The following is a 23,474-nucleotide window of genomic DNA, read 5'->3' on the forward strand; positions in this document are numbered from 1 at the left end:
CCAAACAGGATGTCTGGAGTCTGGACTAATAGATGGTCAATCTGGATCGATTTCAGAGACGCAGACCAACCTATCGAATTCTGCAACACCGTCTAATCCCTCAACCATTACCTTCTGTAATCTGCCTGTTTCATGTTACGGTTTACATAAAGTATTTACATGGGATTTCTAGGTCAGCTTTGAATTTTTAAGCCCATTCCTTGTTCCCTCCCCACCTTTACTTTTCTTTCCCTTTATCTCCTCCCCCCCCCCCCCCACTTACCTTGTTAACCTCTTGACGACCAGCTAACGCCGATTGGCGTAAACTGGTCGTCTGCGGGTTACCATGGAAACGGCCGCCCGATCGAGCGGCCTTTCCATGTCAGTTCACGGAGGGTGTCTCCGTGTACAGCCGGAGAGCCGCCGATAGCGGCTCGCCGGCAAAATGTAAACAGGCGGGGAAGAAATCCCCGCTGTTTACATCATACGGCGCTGCTGCGCAGCAGCGCCGTAAGTCAGATCGGCGATCCCCGGCCTCTGATTGGCCGGGGATCGCCGCCATATGATAGGCTGAAGCCTATCCCACAATGCGCAGGACGGTTATCCGTCCTGCGCAGCCCAGCAAGGGAGAGGGAGGTAAGGGGAGGGAGGGAGCGCACAAAACGCTGCGGAGGGGGGCTTTGAGGAGCCCCCCCCGCTACCCACTAATGGCCGGCGGCGATCAGACCCCCCCAGCAGGACATCCCCCTAGTGGGGAAAAAAGGGGGGTAGTCTGATCGCCCTGCTGCACTGCTGATCGGTGCTGCGGGCTGTAGAGCCCACGCAGCACCGATCAGTGAAAATTCCCCTGGTCGGCAAGTGGTTAAATCTACATAAATGGATCCAGCGGTACCAATGTGCAACTGTATTATGATTTTGATTTATTGTAATTTATATTTCTATGCAACACTTTATTAGCTGTTAACTTCTGATACAACGTGTTTGTTAGTAAACTTCTGATGACCAGATGGCATTGTTTCTGCTGTTTTCTTTAATAAAAATAACATTTTCAAAAAAAAATAATTTTTAGTTTACCACTTTTAGACCCATAAATCCAGACAGAACTGCATTGCCAGGGAGCTTAGACTGGTTCTAGTCACTGCTCCTAAAACTGACATATCTACTTTTTTTATTCCTAGATTTTCATAGTCTGCATAGTCTGATAGACGACTGCATACAGGGCCGGATTTACCATAAGGCACTGGAGGCACTTGCCTACAGGCGCCTGATGACAAAAAGGCGGCTCACTCTTTCCTCAAGTGCCTCCCGCCCTCTTTCTCTATGCAGAGTCCCGAGCGGAGTGCAAATGAGATAACCCACCCAGTTCTTAGCATTCCACTGATGAGATCTCAGTCTGAGGCAATTTAATACTGAGGTTACCACTGGCTACCTAATACTAAGGGGCACCTGTAGCTACCTATGATTGGCAAAGGTAGTAAGGGAAAAGTGACACCTGGGACAGCCAGCATAATTGCATTGCAGTTTGGGAGTTTGTAGGTTCATGGAGGGCGGAGTCTGAGGTGCCAGGACATCTGTGCCTATAGGCTCCTGTGATGTAAATCCGGGCCTGACTGCATAGTCTCCTTTCCTTTCCCATTCACCATCCAGTTCCCTCACCTAAGATGGCCGCCTCAGCTTCTCCTATCGTACTGCCCATGTGCACACAGAACAGGGACATCACATGCATGCCACTCCCCCCTCCACTCACACTGGACAGGTGCTTCCTCTGTAGTTACTTCTGCATTCCGCGCACCAGCAGCACAGAGGCATCCTGCCTGCTAAGAGCTCGTGGTCCGGTAACTAGGCCTATTTATAGCTCCTCCTTACACAGCCTCACTGCTAACAGGACAGGACAAATAACTTTTATATTGCGCTTTTCTTATGGTGAACTCAAAGTGTCTTTTTTTCTTTGGGCAAATTATCCTAGCCTAGCACAATGTCATTTGTGTGATATGTATATATGTAGTGTATGTGTAGATGTGTGTATCCTAGCCTAGCACCAGGTCATTTGTGTGGTATGTATATGTGTAGTGTATGTGTAGATGTGTGTATACTAGCCTAGCACCAGGTCATTTGTGTGATATGTATATGTATATGTGTAGTGTATGTGTAGATGTGTGTATACTAGCCTAGCACCATGTTATTTGTGTGATATGTATATGTGTAGTGTATGTGTAGGTGTGTGTACACTAGCCTAGCACCATGTCATTTGTGTGGTATGTATATGTGTAGTGTATGTGTAGGTGTGTGTATACTAGCCTAGCACAATGTCATTTGTGTGATATGTATATGTGCAGATGTGTGTACACTAGCCTAGCACCATGTAATTTGTGTGATATGTATATGTGTAGTGTATGTGTAGATGTGTGTATCCTAGCCTAGCACCATGTCATTTGTGTGATATGTATATGTGTAGTGTATGTGTAGATGTGTGTGTATATAATAGCCTAGCACCATGTCATTTGTGTGATATGTATATGTGTAGATGTGTGTATACTAGCCTAGCACCATGTCACTTGTGTGATATGTATATGTGTAGTGTATGTGTAGATGTGAGTATCCTAGCCTAGCACCAGGTCATTTGTGTGATATGTATATGTATATGTGTAGTGTATGTGTAGATGTGTGTATACTAGCCTAGCACCATGTCATTTCTGTGATATGTATATGAATAGTGTATGTGTAGGTGTGTGTATACTAGCCTAGCACCATGTCATTTGTGTAATATGTATATGTGTAGGTGTGTGTATCCTAACCTAGCACCATGTCATTTGTGTGATATGTATATGTGTAGTGTATATGTAGATGTGTGTATACTAGCCTAGCACCATGTCATTTGTGTGATATGTATATGTGTAGTGTATGTGTAGATGTGTGTATCCTAGCCTAGCACCATGTCATTTGTGTGATATGTATATGTGTAGTGTATGTGTAGATGTGTGTATCCTAGCCTAGCACCGTGCCATTTGTGTGATATGTATATGTGTAGTGTATGTGTAGGTGTGTGTATACTTGCCTAGCACCATGTCATTTGTGTAATATGTATATGTGTAGTGTATGTGTAGATGTGTGTATACTAGCCTAGCACCGTGCCATTTGTGTGATATGTATATGTGTAGTGTATGTGTAGATGTGTGTATACTAGCCTAGCACCATGTCACTTGTGTGATATGTATATGTGTAGTGTATGTGTAGATGTGTGTATCCTAGCCTAGCACCAGGTCATTTGTGTGATATGTATATGTATATGTGTAGTGTATGTGTAGATGTGTGTATACTAGCCTAGCACCATGTCATTTGTGTGATATGTATATGAATAGTGTATGTGTAGGTGTGTGTATACTAGCCTAGCACCATGTCACTTGTGTGATATGTATATGTGTAGTGTATGTGTAGATGTGTGTATCCTAGCCTAGCACCATGTCATTTGTGTGATATGTATATGAATAGTGTATGTGTAGGTGTGTGTATACTAGCCTAGCACCATGTCATTTGTGTAATATGTATATGTGTAGGTGTGTGTATCCTAACCTAGCACCATGTCATTTGTGTGATATGTATATGTGTAGTGTATATGTAGATGTGTGTATACTAGCCTAGCACCATGTCATTTGTGTGATATGTATATGTGTAGTGTATGTGTAGATGTGTGTATCCTAGCCTAGCACCATGTCATTTGTGTGATATGTATATGTGTAGTGTATGTGTAGATGTGTGTATCCTAGCCTAGCACCGTGCCATTTGTGTGATATGTATATGTGTAGTGTATGTGTAGGTGTGTGTATACTTGCCTAGCACCATGTCATTTGTGTAATATGTATATGTGTAGTGTATGTGTAGATGTGTGTATACTAGCCTAGCACCGTGCCATTTGTGTGATATGTATATGTGTAGTGTATGTGTAGATGTGTGTATACTAGCCAAGCATCATGTCATTTGTGTGATATGTATATGTGTAGTGTATGTGTAGATTTGTGTATACTAGCCAAACACCGTGTCATTTGTGTGATATGTATATGTGTAGTGTATGTGTAGATGTGTGTATACTAGCCTAGCACCGTGTCATTTGTGTGATATGTATATGTGAAATGTATGCGTAGAGGAGTGTATACTAGCCTAGCATTGTGCCATTTGTGTGATATGTATATGTGTAGTGTATGTGTAGAGGTGTGTATACTAGCCTAGCATTGTGCCATTTGTGTGATATGTATATGTGTAGTGTATGTGTAGATGTGTGTATACTAGCCTAGCACCATGGCATTTGTGTGATATGTATATGTGTAGTGTATGTGTAGATGTGTGTATACTAGCCTAGCACCGTGTCATTTGTGTGATATGTATATGTGAAGTGTATGTGTAGAGGTGTGTATACTAGCCTAGCATTGTGCCATTTGTGTGATATGTATATGTGTAGTATATGTGTAGATGTGTGTATACTAGCCTAGCACCATGCCATTTGTGTGATATGTATATGTGTAGTGTATGTGTAGATGTGTGTATACTAGCCAAGCACCATGTCATTTGTGTGATATGTATATGTGTAGTGTATGTGTAGATGTGTGTATACTAGCCTAGCACCATGTCATTTGTGTGATATGTACTGTATATGTGTAGTGTATGTGTAGATGTGTGTATATTAGTCTAGCACCATGTCATTTGTGTGTATGTGTAGATGTGTGTATACTAGCCTAGCACCATGTTATTTGTGTAATATGTACAGTATATACAGTAGAATCTTCTTATAGTAAACTCTGATATAGTAAACCTCTGGATATATCAAACTCAGTCCTCAGAACCCAGCAAATGTGTCTGTATAAATATACAATATATAACCAATTATGATATAGTAAATTACTTTTTTTTTTGGTTCCCTGGAGTTTACTATAAAGTAATTCCACTGTATGTACTGTATGTATGTATCCAAGTGGATATATATATATATATATATGTGTCAAAATATATATTTTGTGTGTGTGTGTATATATATATATATATATATATATATATATATATATATATATATATATATATATATATATATATATATATATATATATATATATATATATATATATATATATATATATATATATATATATATATATATATACACAGTTGATGTATACACATGTTTTACTTATAGATCTACTACATTATATTATGATTATTGTATACAGGCATTTATTTGTTTATGAGTGTGCAATTTATTTCCTATTTCTTTGTTATGCCTTTACTATTGTATTAATATATATGCTTTTATGGGGCGTAATTAGTTAATACCTGACAAGATACATCACTGGTCATGTGACACAATTATTTTAATAATAAGGAGTATTTAAACAAACACCAATGCATTATTATTCGAAAGATTGACTTTCTATCTATTAGATATCATTGCACTTTTTTTAATTGAACTTTTAGCTTATTGTCTTATCTCTCTTAGTTGCTCCTGTTAATTGCCTGAAGAAGCTGGTAAAATACCTACAAAACGTGTTGCACTGTTTTGTGGAGTTACAAGTATACAATAAAATCTGCCTGAATTAGACAATTCAAGTCTTCAGTGGAGAGGTAAGTCCAGCACTACTTCCCACATTAAACAGTTTTTAGTGATATTAGCCACTTAAGCCCACAGGGTTGAAATTTTTTTGCATCTGAGCAACTTTCACCTCCCATTCATTTGCCAATAATTTTATCACTACTCATCACAATGAATTGATCTATATCTTGTTTTTTCCGCCACCAATTAGGCTTTCTGTGGGTGATACATTTTGCTAAGAGCCACTTTACTGTAAATGCATTTTAACAGGAGGAATAAGAAAGAAATGGAAAAAAATAATTATTTCTCAGCTTTTGGCCATTATAGTTTAAAATTCATACATGCTACCATAATTAAAACCCATGTACTTTATTTGCCAATTTATCCTGCTTATTACACCATTTAAATTATGTCCCTATCACAATGTATGTCGCCGATATTTTATTTGGAAGTAAAGGTGCAATTTTTCAATTTGCGTCCATCACTATTTACAAGCCCATAATTTAAAAAAAATATATTAATATACTCCTTTGACATGCGTATTTATAAAGTTCAGACCCTTAGGTAACTATTTATGTGTTTGTTTGTTTTTTTGTTACTGTAAAAAAAAATTTTTTTTAATTAAAAATTGTATGTGGGTAATTTTTGGTGTGGGAGGTAAACAGTTTATTTTGAATGTAAAAAGTGTATATGTCTAATGTGAAATGTATGTGGGTGTAGTTTTACTATTTGGCCACAAGATGGCCACAGTCAAATAGTCCTGGGAGCGATCGAGCTCGCTCCCAGGAAGAAGAAAGAAGACTGAACTTTTTGGCACGCAGAAAAGCTGCAGCGTCTGGAGAGACGCTGTCGGCTTTTCGCCGGGGGGATGCGATCGGTGAAAGGGATCTATAATCCCTTTCACTGTTCACTTGGGTAACGGCCCAGCATTACCATTATCCTCCAGTATGTAATGTCCACACCCCAGTAATGCCATTTCTCCCCCAGTATAGCCGTATCTTCCCTGTGTCCCCCAGCATTGCCAGGGAGGTTAAACTGGTTCTAGTAACTCCTCTTAAAACTGATATATCTCTATTTTTTTTATTCCTATGTTTTTATAGTCTGCATAGTCTGATAGTCGACTGCATGGTCTCCTTTCCTTTCCCATTCACCATCCAGTTCCCTTACCTAAGATGGCAGCATCAGCTTCTCCTCTCGTACTGCCCATGTGCACACAGAACAATGACATCACATGCATGCCCAGGGCCGGGCCGAGGCTTAGGCTGGAGAGGCTCCAACCTCAGGGCGCAGTGTAGGAGAGGGCGCAGAATTCATTCAGCTGTCATTCCTAATTGTGTTTGAAGCAGAAAGAAATAAGAAAAGGGGATACATGGCAGTGACTGCAAGCCAGATAACTAGATATTAAGGTGTTGGGGAGGTTGTGGGCCCTGTGGCACCTCTTAGTCTAATAGCAATCAGTGTGTGAATGCTGGGGTGGCAGGGATGGAGGGGCGCACTTTGGTGTCTCAGCCTTGGGTGCTGGAGGACCTTGTCCCAGCTCTGTGCATGCCCCTCACCCCTCCACTCACACTGGACAGGTGCTTCCTCTGTAGCTACTTCTGCATTCCGCGCCAGCAGCACAGAGGCATCCTGCCTGCTAAGAGCTCGTGGTCCGGTAACTAGGCCTATTTATAGCCTCGCTGCTAACAGGACAAGACAAATAACTTTTATATTATGCTTTTCTTATGGTGAACTCAAAGTGTCTTTTTTTCTTTGGGCAATTTATCCTAGCCTAGCACCATGTTATTTGTGTGGTATGTATATGTGTAGTGTATGTAGATGTGTGTATACTAGCCCAGCACCATGTCATTTGTGTGATATGTATATGTGTAGTGTATGTAGATGTGTGTATACTAGCCTAGCACCATGTCATTTGTGTGATATGTATATGTGTAGATGTGTGTATACTAGCCTAGCACCATGCCATTTGTGTGATATGTATATGGGTAGTGTATGTGTAGATGTGTGTTTACTAGTCTAGCACCATGTCATTTGTGTGATAAGTATATGTGTAGTGTATGTGTAGGTGTGTGAATACTAGCCTAGCCCCATGTAATTTGTGTGATATGTATATGTGTAGTGTATGTGTAGATGTGTGTATCCTTGCCTAGCACCATGTCATTTGTGTGGTATGTATATGTGTAGTGTATGTGTAGATGTGTGTATACTAGCCAAGCACCATGTCATTTGTGTGGTATATATATGTGTAGTGTATGTGTAGATGTGTGTATACTAGCCTAGCATCATGTCATTTGTGTGATATGTATATGTGTAGTGTATGTGTAGATGTGTGTATATTAGTCTAGCACCATGTCATTTGTGTGATATGTATATGTGTAGTGGTATATGTGTAGTGTATGTGTAGATGTGTGTATACTAGCCTAGCACCATGTCATTTGTGTGATATGTATATGTGTAGTGTATGTGTAGATGTGTGTATACTAGCCTAGTACCATGTCATTTGTGTGATATGTATATGTGTAGTGTATGTGTAGATGTGTGTATACTAGCCTAGCACCGTTTCATTTGTGTGGTATGTATATGTGTAGTGTATGTGTAGATGTGTGTATACTAGCCTAGCACCGTGTCATTTGTGTGGTATGTATATGTGTAGTGTATGTGCAGATGTGTGTATACTAGCCTAGCACCGTGTTATTTGTGTGATATGTACATGTGTAGTGCATGTAGGTGTGTGTATCCTAGCCTAGCACTGTGTCATTTGTGTGATATGTATATGTGTAGTGTATGTGTAGATGTGTGCAGGGGCGTCGCTAGCCCTGGTTTGGGGGGGCACGTGCCCCCAATCTATCCTGGGGTGCCACGGATATCCGCCCGGCCCCCTCTGGCAGCGGCTCCCTCCAGCCGCCGCCGCGTCACTCAGACCTCAGGATCAGGCGGCGAGCCGGCGACCAATCGTGTGGGCGCTAGGACCCAGCGCCCGCACTGATATGCGGAAGTGACATCACTTCCGCATATCGAGCGGGTGCGTCCAGCGCCTGCTCTTATTGGTCGGGTAGCCGCTGATCCTGAGGTCTGCTACAAGGTAAGGGGGGTGGGGGGGGGAGCAGCGGCGGCGGGGGGGCCTCCCTGGCACTCACTCACTCCCTAAAGGGGCTCCCCCTGGCACTCACTCACTCCCTAAAGGGGCTCCCTGGCACTCACTCACTCCCTAAAGGGGCTCCCCCTGGCACTCACTCACTCCCTAAAGGGGCTCCCTGGCACTCACTCCCTAAAGGGGCTCCCTGGCACTCACTCACTCCCTAAAGGGGCTCCCTGGCACTCACTCACTCCCTAAAGGGGCTCCCTGGCACTCACTCACTCACTCCCTAAAGGGGCTCCCTGGCACTCACTCACTCACTCCCTAAAGGGGCTCCCTGGCACTCACTCACTCCCTAAATTGGCTCCCCCTGGCACTCACTCACTCCCTAAAGGGGCTCCCTGGCACTCACTCACTCCCTAAAGGGGCTCCCTGGCACTCACTCACTCCCTAAAGGGGCTCCCTGGCACTCACTCACTCCCTAAAGGGGCTCCCCCTGGCACTCACTAACTCCCTAAAGGGGCTTTCTGGCACTCACTCACTCCCTAAAGGGGCTCCCCCTGGCACTCACTCCCTAAAGGGGCTCCCTGGCACTCACTCACTGCCTGAAGGGGCTCCCTGGCACTCACTCACTGCCTGAAGGGGCTCCCTGGCACTCACTCACTGCCTGAAGGGGCTCCCTGGCACTCACTCACTGCCTGAAGGGGCTCCCTGGCACTCACTCACTGCCTGAAGGGGCTCCCTGGCACTCACTCACTGCCTGAAGGGGCTCCCTGGCACTCACTCACTGCCTAAAGGGGCTCCCTGGCACTCACTCACTGCCTAAAGGGGCTCCCTGGCACTCACTCACTGCCTAAAGGGGCTCACTGGCACTCACTCACTGCCTAAAGGGGCTCCCTGGCACTCACTCACTGCCTAAAGGGGCTCCCTGGCACTCACTATCGGGGTCCCTGTCACTCACTAGCTAACCTGGGGGTCCCTGTCACTCACTACCTAATGTGGGGTCTACCATATTAAGGGGGGATTCTGCCTATTTATGTGAAATGCTGTCTATTTATGTGCCTCATGACTGCTGAATTTGTCTTGTTGGGAGCCTTATGACTTGTTGGGGGCCTCAAGATTGCTGAATTTGTCTTGGGGGCCTCATGATTTGTTGGGGGCCTCATGATTGCTGAATTTTTTGTTGGGGGCCTCATGATTTGTTGGAGGCCTCATGATTGCTGAATTTGTCTTGTTGGGGGCCTCATGATTTGTTGGGGGCCTCATGATTGCTGAATTTGTCTTGGGGGCCTCATGATTTGTTGGGGGCCTCATGATTGCTGAATTTCTTGTTGGGGGCCTCATGATTTGTTGGGGGCCTCATGATTGCTGAATTTGTCTTGTTGGGGGTCACATGATTGCTAACTGCGAGACTATGGGAAAAGCTAAATCCTTATCATATGAGACAATAGCATTAAACCTACTTTTTTAGCTTTTTAAAACAGAAAATAAAACTGGGAGGTTCTAAAAAATTGAATACATTTTTCAGGAGTAGGATGGATGGAATTGTTTATCTTCACAGTTTATTTTCAACTTGGATTTTCCATAATGTTCATGTATGAGTTAAAACGTTTGTACAGTATTTAGTTTAAATTGTGGTTGCCACTTTGCGATAGATAAGTGACTTTTGGGTTGCAGTTTGGGCACTCTGCCTCCAAAAGGTTCGCCACCACTGTCGTAATCTAATGTCCCACCATTGCTAGGTTCATGTAAATTTGTTTCCACCCGGCCGTTACCACACCTATATTCTGGTCCATGGCCCACCCATTTTTCGGTGCGGCACGATAAGCACGCCGCACAACGTGATCCTCATATTTTTGGCACGCTAGCTGCAGTGTGCTGAATTCTGCTGCCTACAGTATGTACAGTATACGCTGTTCTCTAGTTGCTGCACTATGTGCTGATTTACCTCCAGTGTGTACAGTGTAAGGTGTTACTCTGTGCCTTTACTGATTGTAAACCAGCTATATTGTATGCTGATCCCTGCTACTTTCAGTATGTACAGTATTAGCTGTAAAGCCTGGTACACACATACAATTTTGATTAGCCAATTTTAGCTCTGTTCATAAAATTCATTGTCTGTTGGCCCACTTACTGCACGGGGGTGGTAAAATTGGGGGTCAGTAATTGACCAATCAAAATTGTATGTGCGTATACATCTTTGATCTATGCCTATACTGATTGTAAATTATCCAAATAAAGGACAGGGGGCTCCATCCAATATTTCGATGGGCAGGCCCGTTATCTGCAGCTTACACCGCTGCTAAGTTCATGTACATTTAGCCCCACCCATGGCCACGCCCACTCACCACATGGCCACGCCCATTTTTTGCCAACTCCCCGCCCGGTGCCCACAGGTGCCCCCGATCTCCAAGGACCCTAGAAACGCCCCTGGATGTGTGTATACTAGCCTAGCACCGTGTTATTTGTGTGATATGTATATGTGTAGTGTATGTGTAGATGTGTGTATCCTAGCCTAGCACCATGTCATTTGTGTGGTATGTATATGTGTAGTGTATGTGCAGATGTGTGTATACTAGCCTAGCACCATGTCATTTGTGTGATATGTATATGTGTAGTGGTATATGTGCAGTGTATGTCTAGATGTGTGTATCCTAGCCTAGCACCATGTCATTTGTGTGATATGTATATGTGTAGTGTATGTGTATGTGTATATAACTGCCTAGCACCATGTCATTTGTGCGATATGTATATGTGTAGTGCATGTAGGTGTGTGTATACTAGCCTAGCACCATGTCATTTGTTTGGTATGTATATGTGTAGTGCATGTAGGTGTGTGTATACTAGCCTAGAACCATGTCATTTGTTTGGTATGTATATGTGTAGTGTATGTATAGACGTGTGTATACTAGCCTAGCACTATGTCATTTGTGTGATATGTATATGTGTAGTGTATGAGTAGATGTGTGTATACTAGCCTAGCACCATGTCATTTGTGTGGTATGTATATGTGTAGTGTATGTGTAGATGTGTATATATTAGCCTAGCACCATGTCATTTGTTTGGTATGTATATGTGTAGTGTATGTATAGACGTGTGTATACTAGCCTAGCACTATGTCATTTGTGTGATATGTATATGTGTAGTGTATGTGTACATGTGTGTATCCTAGCCTAACACCGTGTCATTTGTGTGATATGTATATGTGTAGTGTATGTAGGTATGTGTATACTAGCCTAGCACCATGTCATTTGTGTGGTATGTATATGTGTAGTGTATGTGTAGATGTGTATATATTAGCCTAGCACCATGTCATTTGTGTGATATGTATATGTGTAGTGTATGTAGGTGTATGTATACTAGCCTAGCACCATGTCATTTGTGTGATATGTATATGTGTAGTGTATGTGTAGATGTGTGTATCCTAGCCTAACACCGTGTCATTTGTGTGATATGTATATGTGTAGTGTATGTGTAGATGTGTGTATACTAGCCTAGCACCATGTCATTTGTGTGGTATGTATATGTGTAGATGTGCCTAGCACCATGTCATTTGTGTGATATGTACTGTATATGTGTAGTGTATGTGTAGATGTGTGTATATTAGCCTAGCACCATGTCATTTGTGTGGTATGTACAGTATATACAGTAGAATCTTGTTATAGTAAACTCTGATATAGTAAACCTCTGGATATAGAAAACTCAGTCCTCAGAACTAAGAAAATGTGTCTGTATAAATATACAATATGTAACCAATTATGATATAGTAAATTACTTTTATTTTTTGGGCCCTTGAAATTTACTATAAAGTAATTCCACTGTATGTACTGTATGTATCCATGTGTGAGTATATACAGTGTGTATATATATATATATATATATATATATATATATATATACATATACACGCACACACACACACACACACGTTTTTACTTATAAATCTACTACATTATATTATGATTATTGTATACAGGGATTTATTGGTATATGAGTATGCTATTTATTTCCTACTTCTTTGTTATGCCTTCGCGATTGTATTATTATAAATGTTTTTATGGGGTGTAATTAGTTAATACCTGACAAGATACATCACTGGTCATGTGACACAATTATTTTAATAATAAGGAGTGTTTGAACAAACCCCAATGCATTACTATTCAAAAGATCGACTATCTATCTATTAGATATCATTGCACTTTATTATTGAATTGAACTCTTAGCTTATTGTTTTATCTCTCTTAGTTGCTCCTGTTAATTGCCTGAAGAAGCGGGTAAAATACCTACAAAACGTGTTGCACTGTTTTGTGGCGTTACAAGTATACAATAAAATCTGCCTGAATTAGACAATTCAAGTCTTCAGTGGAGAGGTAAGTCCACTACTTCCCATTTGAAACTGTTTTTAGTGCTTTTTAGTCTTACTGTCACTTATTTCCCAGTATAGCCATGTCCCCCCTGTTTCCCCCAGCATTGCCATTACCCTCCAGTATGTAATGTCCCCACACCCCAAAATTGCCATTTCTTTCCCAGTGTAGCCATGTCCCCCCTGTGTCCCCCAGAATTGCCATTATCCTCCAGTATGTAATGTCCCCACACCCCAAAATTGCCATTTCTTTCCCAGTGTAGCCATGTCCCCCCTGTGTCCCCCAGCATTGCCATTATCTTCCAGTATGTAATGTCCCCCCACTCCAGTAATGCCATTTCTTTCCCAGTGTAGCAATGTCCCCCCGCTGTCCCCCAGCATTGCCATTATCCTCCAGTATGTAATGTCCCCCACCCCAGTAATTCCATTTCTTTCCCAGTGTAGCCATGTCCCCCTGTGTCCCCCAGTATTGCCATTATCCTCCAGTATGTAATGTCCCCCCACCCCAGTAATGCCATTTCTTTCCCAGTATAGCCATGTCCCCCCTGTGTCCCCCAGCATTGCCATTATCCTCCAGTATGTAATGTCTCCCCACCCCAGTAATGCCATTTCTCCCACTGTATAGCCATGTTCCCCTGTGTCACACTAACATTACCATTATCCTCTAGTATGTAATGTCCCCCACCCCAGTAATGCCATATCTTTCCCAGTATAGCCATGTCCCCCCAGCAATGCCGTTATCCACCAGTATGTACCGTATATACTCGCAAGCAAGCCGACCCGCATGTAAGCCGACCCCCCCACTTTTACCCCAAAAAACAGGAAAAAATGATTGACCCTCATGTAAGCCGGGGGTAGGAAACGCTGGCCGCGTGATCCCCCCAGTATGTCCCAGTATAGCTAGTATAGTGCCCAGTATAGGTAGGCAGTGCTCAGTATAGCAAGTAAAATGCCCCAGTATAGCTAGTATAGTGCTCAGTATAGCTAGTATAGTGCTCAGTATAGCTAGTATAGTGCTCATTATAGCTAGTATAGTGCTCATTATAGCTAGTGAAGTGCCCCAGTTTAGCTAGTATAGTGCTCAGTATAGGTAGGTAGTGCTCAGTATAGCTAGTAAAATGCCCCAGTATAGCTAGTATAGTGCTCAGTATAGCTAGTATGGTGCTCAGTATAGCTAGTATAGTGCTCAGTATAGCTAGTGAAGTGCCCCAGTTTAGCTAGTATAGTGCTCAGTATAGTGCCCCATTATAGCTAGTATAGTGCCCCATTATAGCTAGTATAGTGCCCCCAGTATAGCTAGTATAGTGCCCCCAGTATAGCTAGTATAGTGCCCCCAGTATAGCTAGTATAGTGCCCCCAGTATAGCTAGTATAGTGCCCCATTATAGCTAGTATAGTGCCCCCAGTATAGCTAGTATAGTGCCCCCAGTATAGCTAGTATAGTGCCCCATTATAGCTAGTATAGTGCCCCCAGTATAGCTAGTATAGTGCCCCATTATAGCTAGTATAGTGCCCCATTATAGCTAGTATAGTGCCCCATTATAGCTAGTATAGTGCCCCATATAGCTAGCATAGTGCCCCATATAGCTAGCATAGTGCCCCAGTATGGGTGGGTGCGTAGGTGCTGTCCCTCCCCGCTCCCCCTGCGGCCGCCGCTGATGCTATTACCTTAGGCGGCGCCGCTGATGCTATCCCCGTCCTCCTCCGGTAGTAACTCATTCACAGCAGCGCGCCTCTCGCTGCTGTGATGACGAGGAAACCATAGAGAGCGGCTTCCTGTAGCGCGATGCCGTTACTATGGGAACCGCTCTCTATGGTTTCCTCCGTCATCACAGCAGCGAGCGGCGCGCTGCTGTGAATGAGTTACCGGAGGAGGACGGGGATAGAGGCAGCGGCGCCGCCTAAGGTAATAGCAGCGGTGGCCGCGGGGGGAGCGGGGAGGGACAGCACCTATCCACCCACCCACCCACACATGACTCGCAAGCAAGCCGACCCCCCAACTTTTGGCCCACTTTTGGGTGGTCAAAAATTCGGCTTGCTTGCGAGTATATACGGTAATGTCCCCACACCCCAGTAATGCCATTTCTTTCCCAGTGTAGCCATGTCCACAATCCATTTCTCCCCCCCCCCTCCAGGCAGAGTAGTAAAAGGAAGGATTTACGTTGGTTTTTAGCTACCTGTCAGTGTGTGCTCCAGTCCTCTGCTCCCATTAGCCTCTCTGCCTCTTTTCTCCTCATCCAACTACCACTACCAGCACTGCTGTAACATCACAGGAATGGTAACAGTGGGAGGTGGATGTGGGAAGAGAAGGCCAGCTGGAGAGTAGGCAGAGGGAGGACAGGACTGCAGCACGCTGTGAGTATAGTACATAGGTAGCTATAAACCAGCTTATTATGCTTTCCTGCAATACTCTGCATGGCCCTACCACCCACAAGTGACAGCAATAGGGAGTGCTGGGATGAGGGAGCATCCTGTATTGGTAGTTTCACCAATGACAACTGTACAGCCTAGATTATTCTCCTCTTATTATCTATCAAAAGGCAGCAGCATCCTGTACACATCACATCACCACATCACTGAGGATGGATGAGGACCAGAGTCACATGACTGAGAGGATATTCAACCTCACCCTGGAGATCATCAATCTGCTGACTGGAGAGGTGAGGAGGATTCTGGGAGGTCACATGACATCACTCTTATCTCTATTCATAAAAAACACCTGAACAGAGAGGTGAGAAGGATTCTGGGAGGCCAAATGACACCACTCATCTCTATTCATAAAACGCACCTGAACAGAGAAGTGAGAAGGATTCTGGTAGGCCACATGACACCACTCTTATCGCTATTCATAAAACACACTTGACCAGAAAGGTGAGGAGGATACTTGGATATTATATACCTTTAGGTTGAGAATCCTATTATTTTTTAGAGTTGGGCCGAACCTCCGATTTTAGGTTCGCGAACCGGGTTCGTGAACTTTCGCGGAAAGTTCGGTTCGCGTTAAAGTTCGCGAACCGCAATAGACTTCAATGGGGATGCGAACTTTGAAAAAAAAAAAAATTTATGCTGGCCACAAAAGTGATGGAAAAGATGTTTCAAGGGGTCTAACACCTGGAGGGGGGCATGGCGGAGTGGGATAGATGCCAAAAGTCCCCGGGAAAAATCTGGATTTGACGCAAAGCAGCGTTTTAAGGGCAGAAATCACATTGAATGCTAAATGACAGGCCTAAAGTGCTTTAAAACATCTTGCATGTGTATACATCAATCAGGTAGTGTAATTAAGGTACTGCTTCACACTGACACACCAAACTGTTCACTGAACAGAACAGGTATGCAGTGGCGGGTTCACAGAACAGGTATGCAGTGGCAGGTTCACTGAACACAACAGGTATGCAGTGGCGTGATCACTAAACAGGTATACAGTGGCGGGTCCACTGAACAGAACAGGTATACAGTGGCGGGTTCACAGAACAGGTATACAGTGGCGGGTCCACTGAACAGAACAGGTATACAGTGGCGGGTCCACTGAACAGAACAGGTATACAGTGGCGGGTCCACTGAACAGAACAGGTATACAGTGGCGGGTTCACAGAACAGGTATACAGTGGCGGGTCCACTGAACAGAACAGGTATGCAGTGGCGGGTTCACAGAACAGGTATGCAGTGGCAGGATCACTGAACAGGTATGCAGTGGCAGGATCACTGAACAGGTATGCAGTGGCAGGATCACTGAACAGGTATGCACTGGCAGGATCACTGAACAGGTATGCAGTGGCAGGATCACTGAACAGGTATGCAGTGGCAGGATCACTGAACAGGTATGCAGTGGCAGGATCACTGAACAGGTATGCAGTGGCAGGATCACTGAACAGGTATGCAGTGGCAGGATCACTGAACAGGTATGCAGTGGCAGGATCACTGAACAGGTATGCAGTGGCAGGATCACTGAACAGGTATGCAGTGGCAGGATCAATGAACAGGTATGCAGTGGCAGGATCACTGAACAGGTATGCACTGTCAGGATCAATGAACAGGTATGCACTGGCAGGATCACTGAACAGGTATGCAGTGGCAGGATCACTGAACAGGTATGCAGTGGCAGGATCACTGAACAGGTATGCAGTGGCAGGATCACTGAACAGGTATGCAGTGGCAGGATCAATGAACAGGTATGCAGTGGCAGGATCACTGAACAGGTATGCACTGGCAGGATCAATGAACAGGTATGCACTGGCAGGATCACTGAACAGGTATGCAGTAGCAGGATCACTGAACAGGTATGCAGTGGCAGGATCACAGTACAGGTATGCAGTGGGCTGAGGGCTCACTGAACAGAACAGGTATGCAGCCAGGAAGAAGTTAAGCCTAACTAATCTTTCCCTATGAGAGACTGCAGCAGCTCGCCCTACTCTTACTAATGCAGGCACACGAGTGGCCATAACGGCCGCCGCTGCCTGCCTTATAAGGGGGGGTGGGGCTCCAGGGGCTAGTGTAGCCTAATTGGCTACACTGGGCCTGCTGACTGTGATGTAGAGGGTCAAAGTTGACCCTTAGGTGCATTATGGGGCGAACCGAACTTCTTCCGCAAAACGTTCGCGTGCGGTACCCGCACGCGAACCACCTAAGTTCGCGCGAACCACGTTCGCCGGCGAACCGTTCGGCCCAACTCTATTATTTTTCTGCTATGGAAAAATGCACAACAATGCAAGTAAATGGGGTAGTTTCCATATTATGCAATTTTCTGTTTGCCTTAAGTGCATAAAAAGAACTCACAGCATGCTGAATTATTTTGGACATGGTTTACCATGTAATGATTGTCAATTATGCTAGATGCATGCAAAAATTTGCGTAAGCTATCATGACAAATTGTACTTTATATGGAGAACTGCATGCAACATGTAATATCCTTGTGGAACAAACAGCCTTACCTTTATTTTTGTCTCTTTTACTAGGGGTTTAAATTACCAAAAATTGCAATTGTTGCACAATTAACTGCACAGGACTCTCTGCACACACCGTCTCCCATCCCAGTGTCCCCTCATTACTGCCTGATACCATATTCCCTGAGACCAGAGAGGAGGAAGAGGAAGAAGATTCTGGAAGTCATCAGGAAGATGATGGAGCTGCTGACAGGAGAGGTGAGCAGTGCTGGGAATTATGGGACATTATGCAGTAACAACAAGGGGTTTGTCTGGGTAGTGACTGTATCATTGTGTGTGTCAGGTTCCTATAAGGTGTCAGGACGCCGCTGTTTATCTCTCCATGGAGGAGTGGCAGTATATAAAAGGTCATAAGGACCTCTACAAGGACATCATGATGGAGAATCAGACAAGCTTGAGTTTTTTCAAGATGGATCAGAAGATGATTGATTTAAATGACACTATTTTGAACTTTACCTTTGAGATCATCAATCTACTGACTGGAGAGGTGAGGAGGATTCTGGGAGGTCACATGACATCATTCTTCACTCTACTAATAAAAACACCACTGACCAAAGCGGTGAGAGGTTCCTGGGAGGTCACATAACATTATTGTTGGTCTTTCTTTACAGAGTTTTCCTTCAGTGAAGTCTGGGGATCATGTGACCATCACGGTGCCCCCACCTCACATCCTAATTTCAGAGAATCAGAATAAGCAGAAGATTCTGAAAGTCACCAAGAAGATGATGGAGCTGCTGACAGGAGAGGTGAGTAGTGCTTGGAATTATGGGACATTTTCCAATCACAACAAGGGGTGTGTCTGTATGGTGACACTATTATTGTGTGTGTCAGGTTCCTATCAGGTGTCAGGATGTCAGTGTCTATTTCTCCATGAAAGAGTGGCAGTATATAGAAGGACACAAGGACCTCTACAAGGACACCATGATGGAGAATCAGCCGTACCTCACATCACCGGGTAAGAGATGTAAAGGAGAGACCAGAACGGAGGGTTACCTAGATCCCCCTCATCTGATAATCACATGGTGACAATGGATGCGATCCAATTCACTTTTTATTCTAAGTTTTCTCCTAGGTGATAACTTTACATTTTCTGTTTAAAATAACTTTTGCACTTTGCAAGTGAAAAAGTTCCAAAAAGTAGGTGAAAAAGTACTGTCAAGTTTATTCTGAGTATTTTCTTGCGGCTTTAACCACTTCCCCTCCCCCGGGACGAGTAACTACATCCCTGCATAATCCCATATCTCCGTGCAGGGATGTAGCTACTACGTCCCTCCCCACCACGCACTCCCGCTCACCCCTGTGCTCGTTACCACCACCGATGGTTAGCCGGGAGATCATTCTCCGTGTGAATGACCACCTCAGTCTATGAGATGGTGCCGTCATTCACAAAAGCCGATACTTACATGCAGGGATGAGATGCGTTCCACCACTCACTACCACATGTCCTCCTTCCGGCAGAAGGAGGAAGTGCAAAGTTCTGTAGTGAGTGATGTAACGTGTCCCATATGTCACGTATGACACCAATGACACGCGTAGGATCCACGGACATCTGGGATCTCTCGCGGTCACAAGTGGAGTAATTAATCTTTATTAGAATTCGGAATTCGAGTAGATCACTACCCAGAAGCCCATCCCTCCTTACACGTCCAGGTATGTACGAGGACATCTTGTGGCCAAATAGTAAAACTACATCTAAAGCCTTTTTTTTTGTTTTACTAATAGGCCTTTTTTACCATTTAAAATTAACCCTTACCTCGCACACTCCCCAATATTTCCCCCCAAAAAAATGTAATTAAAAAAAAAAATAGTAAAAAAAATATACAATTGGAAAAAAAAAAACATAATAGTTACCTTAGGACTGAACTTTTTAATATGTATGTCAAGAGGGTATATTACTGTTACTTTATAAATTATGTGTAATGTCAGGCTTGGCAAGTTATCAGTTCACAGCTCAGCTCCTATGCCCCAATCTATCACCACCTTCTTCACCCTATGTGGCGCGTCCCCGCTTGAACGGGAGGTGAGGAAACAACACCTGCCCGACTTCGGTTACACCCAGGCCTTGTAGGTGCAAGGTATAGGAGCTGAACGTAGAGTGAACTATGTAACTCACCAGAACCTAACAGGAGATAAGCAGAGTCCAGTAACAATCCAAGGTCATATACGTACAGTCAGAAGTATCGAGGTACACAAGGAGCAGGCGAAATCAAGGTCAGGTAATCCTAGGTCGGTCCAGGCAGAGATCAGAGAGTAGTCAGGGATCAGGCAGAAGGTCGGTTCAGGTGGAAGGCAAAGCGTAGTCAGATTCCAGGCAGAGATCGGTTCACAGGTAATCAAATAGCAGTAAATCACACCCAGCAGAAGCACACAGCCAAAGCTATCACGGGCAATCACAGGAAGCACTCAGCAGGTTTAAATACTTCATGCAACCAATCAGTGGTTGACCACATGCACACAGCAGCCAATCACACGCAGGCAATAATCCTGTTTAAGTGTCAGCTGAAGAGATCAGCTGACAAAGGTAGCAATACATGTTAGCTGGCTAACTACTCAGCTGACTAACAAAACCTCCTGGCTGTGTATTAGCTATAGCATACTGGTTAGAGGTATCGCCTCCGACGTGAGAGACCAGAGTTCAAATCCGGCCAGGGACAGTATTCACATTTTATATTTATTAAATAAACCCCTGTCAGCTGACTAACCTGTCAGCTGACACTACCTCTGTCGCCGCCTCAGACCATACTGTGGCTGAGAGGAGCGAGACATCAGCCCACCAGTATGCGCAGAGCGATCCCCAGTGCACGCATCACCAGCGGAGGATGGCCGTTGACATGCGGAAGTGGAGGACCCGACGCAACTCTCATCAGGAGCGGTCGCATTGCGGGAACCTCCAGGTGAATTCCTAACATTATGGGCTTGTAATTAGTGATGGACCCAAAACTGAAAAAAATGAACCTTTATTTCCAAATAATATATTGGTGCCATACATTGTACTTGGGAAAAATTTTAAATGTTGCAATAACCGTGGCAAATGGGCAAATAAAATGTGTGCATTTTAATTACAGTAGCATTTATTATATTAAAACTATATTGGCTGAAAACTGAGAAATTATTTTTTTTCCCATTTTTTTCTTATTTTTCTTGTTAAAACACATTTAAAATAAAATAGTTCTTAGCAAAAAATACCCCCCCAAAAAGCCTAATTGGTAGCAAAAAAACAAGAAAGTTTGAGAACGCTGCCATTAATATTGTAAGAATGGCTGCAGTTCACATTTTCCTAGTGAAACAGTGACTCAATTACCAAGTTTATGAGCTTTAGTGTTCCTGGCATCAAAAATGTGTCAATGGAAGCAGTTTATCCACCAAATTAATCTGATTGGCTGTTTGTGGCTTCGACCCCTTTCCTGAATTGGAACCCGTCGCCCAATGACCGACTGTACTAGGTTTGAGGCCACTGCTATTAACAGTGTAAGAATGGCAGCAATTTAAATATACCCCTTGAAAATCAATAGGTGATTTTTGATTGGCTGTTGTAGGCCCCACCCACTTTCCTGAATATTAATCCCATTCACCCAATGAAAAACTGTCTGAAGTTTAAGAACCCTGCCGTTAAAAGTGTAAGAACGGCTGCAGTTTACATTTTCTGTGTGAAATGTTTTTTGACTCCTCCCAATTTTTGCACCCTTGACACAGTCACTCAATGACCAAGTTTGTGAGCTTTCGGGTCCTGGCATAAAAAATGTGTGAAGGAAGCAGTATATCCAGCAAAATAATCTGATCAGCTGTTTGTGGTTCCGCCCCTTTAGTGAATTTGAACCCCAATCACCCAATGACCGACTGTAGCAAGTTTGAGGCCAGTTTAATATTCCCCTTGAAAATTAATAGGTGAATTTGGATTGGCCATTGTAGGCTACAACCACTTTCCTAAATATTAATCCCAGTCAGTCAGTGACCAAGAGTGTCAAGTTTGAAAACCCTGTAACTAGCAGTCTAAGAATGGCTTCAGTTTATATTCTGCCATTGAAACTCTGGTGGAGAGCTGATCACACTTCACTGCTGGGAACTTTAAACACTGATTATATTACATTGCTGTTGTTTGTAAATTGTGTTTTGCTTTTGTGATATCTGGTGGCTTGTGTATTGCGGTTCATCTGATATCTAGAGCAGCAAGTGTCCGTTTTTAAACATATATTTTTTTTCTTTCCCTCCAGTTTGCTTTGCAGCAGACAGGCAATTAGCTAGGGGGAGGGATTATCTGTATCAGGAGGTATTTGGACAGCCTCAGGACTCAGTACCTGAGCTTGCTCAGTCTGTGGCTTGCTCACTAAGTGCCTTGACACAAGTGGCATAGACGTTAAAAACAGGCGTTAGAACACAGGCACAAGAGGGGAGGAAATACTTTAAGCAGCAGGTAAGGACTATAAAAAAAAAAAACAAAAGAAAAAAAACCCTTCAACCAATATTGCGGTTTTTGCATTGCTTAGAATGTGCTAGGCACGATGTGGTGTAGTCTTTAAGCTTTGAGGACTCCACCCCAACTTCACTCACTCCCCAACTTCACTCCCTCTCCTCCACCCAAACTCCTCTCACTCCCCAGCTTTACTACCTCTCCCTCTCCTCCACCCGAACTTCTCTCCCTCTCCCTCTCCTCCACCCCTGCTTCACTCACTCTCCTTCTCTTCCACCCCCCCCTTCACTCACTCTCCCGTTCATATTTTACCACTACAGTTTACTTTGACCTATTTTGGTTCCTGGACGTAGAAACTAAGTCCAGGAACCATGCGTGTTACCGCGCGCTCCCGCGGCCAATCTCGCGCGTGCACGCGCGCTCCTGGCCCGCGGTTCGTTAGCCAGGCAATCAGTGTATCGGGCTATGGTGCCCGATCACTGATTCCTCTCCCCCGCTGAAAAAGCGACAGCTTCTCTCGGAAGCTTCGCTTTTTCTGGCTGTAACGTACCCCATACGTTGCTCTAAGCGTGTGTTACGCTTAGAGTGATGTCATGTAAGCAGACTCATGGCCGCCATCTTGTGGCCAAAAAGTAAAACTACAACTAAAAGTAAAAAAAATAAAATTCAAACAACCATTTACATTATAAATCACATGTTTACATCCCACCCTCCCAAAACTACCCAAATAAAATGTTTAATATAAAAAAAAACAAAAAACATTACAATAAAAAAAAAACCATGTAAATATTTACATAAGGGTCTAAACTTTTTAAATATCAATGTAAAGATGAAATACTTCTATATTTTTTTTATTTTAAACTTGTAAATAGTGATAGATGCAAAAGGAAAAAATGCACCTTTATTTCCAAATAAAATATTGTCGCCATACATTGTGATAGGGACATAATTTTAATGGTGTAATAACCGGGACATATGGGCAAATACAATACGTGAGTTTTAATTATGGAGGCATGTATTATTTTAAAACTATAATGGCTGAAAACTGAGAAATAATTAATTTTTTCCATTTTTTTCTTATTCTTCCTGTTAAAATACATTTACAGTAAAGTGGCTCTTAGCAAAATGTACCCC

General features: G+C 43.5%; 1 protein-coding gene across 1 annotated transcript in view; it reads left to right on the top strand.

The window, feature by feature from the left end:
* The first annotated feature begins 5,531 nt into the window (after positions 1–5,531).
* The window catches only part of LOC137535385 (zinc finger protein 721-like), a 378,642-nt gene continuing 360,699 nt past the window's right edge, over positions 5,532–23,474 (top strand). The window contains exons 1-7 of the mRNA XM_068257215.1: positions 5,532–5,586; positions 12,876–13,000; positions 15,533–15,652; positions 17,945–18,130; positions 18,216–18,419; positions 18,544–18,678; positions 18,764–18,887. Of these exons, the coding sequence (XP_068113316.1) occupies positions 15,575–15,652; positions 17,945–18,130; positions 18,216–18,419; positions 18,544–18,678; positions 18,764–18,887 (727 nt within the window). The 5' untranslated portion in view covers positions 5,532–5,586; positions 12,876–13,000; positions 15,533–15,574. The remainder of the gene's footprint in view (positions 5,587–12,875; positions 13,001–15,532; positions 15,653–17,944; positions 18,131–18,215; positions 18,420–18,543; positions 18,679–18,763; positions 18,888–23,474) is intronic.

Source organism: Hyperolius riggenbachi, chromosome 10 (genome assembly GCF_040937935.1).
Source record: "Hyperolius riggenbachi isolate aHypRig1 chromosome 10, aHypRig1.pri, whole genome shotgun sequence".
Taxonomy (NCBI): Eukaryota; Metazoa; Chordata; class Amphibia; order Anura; family Hyperoliidae; genus Hyperolius; species Hyperolius riggenbachi.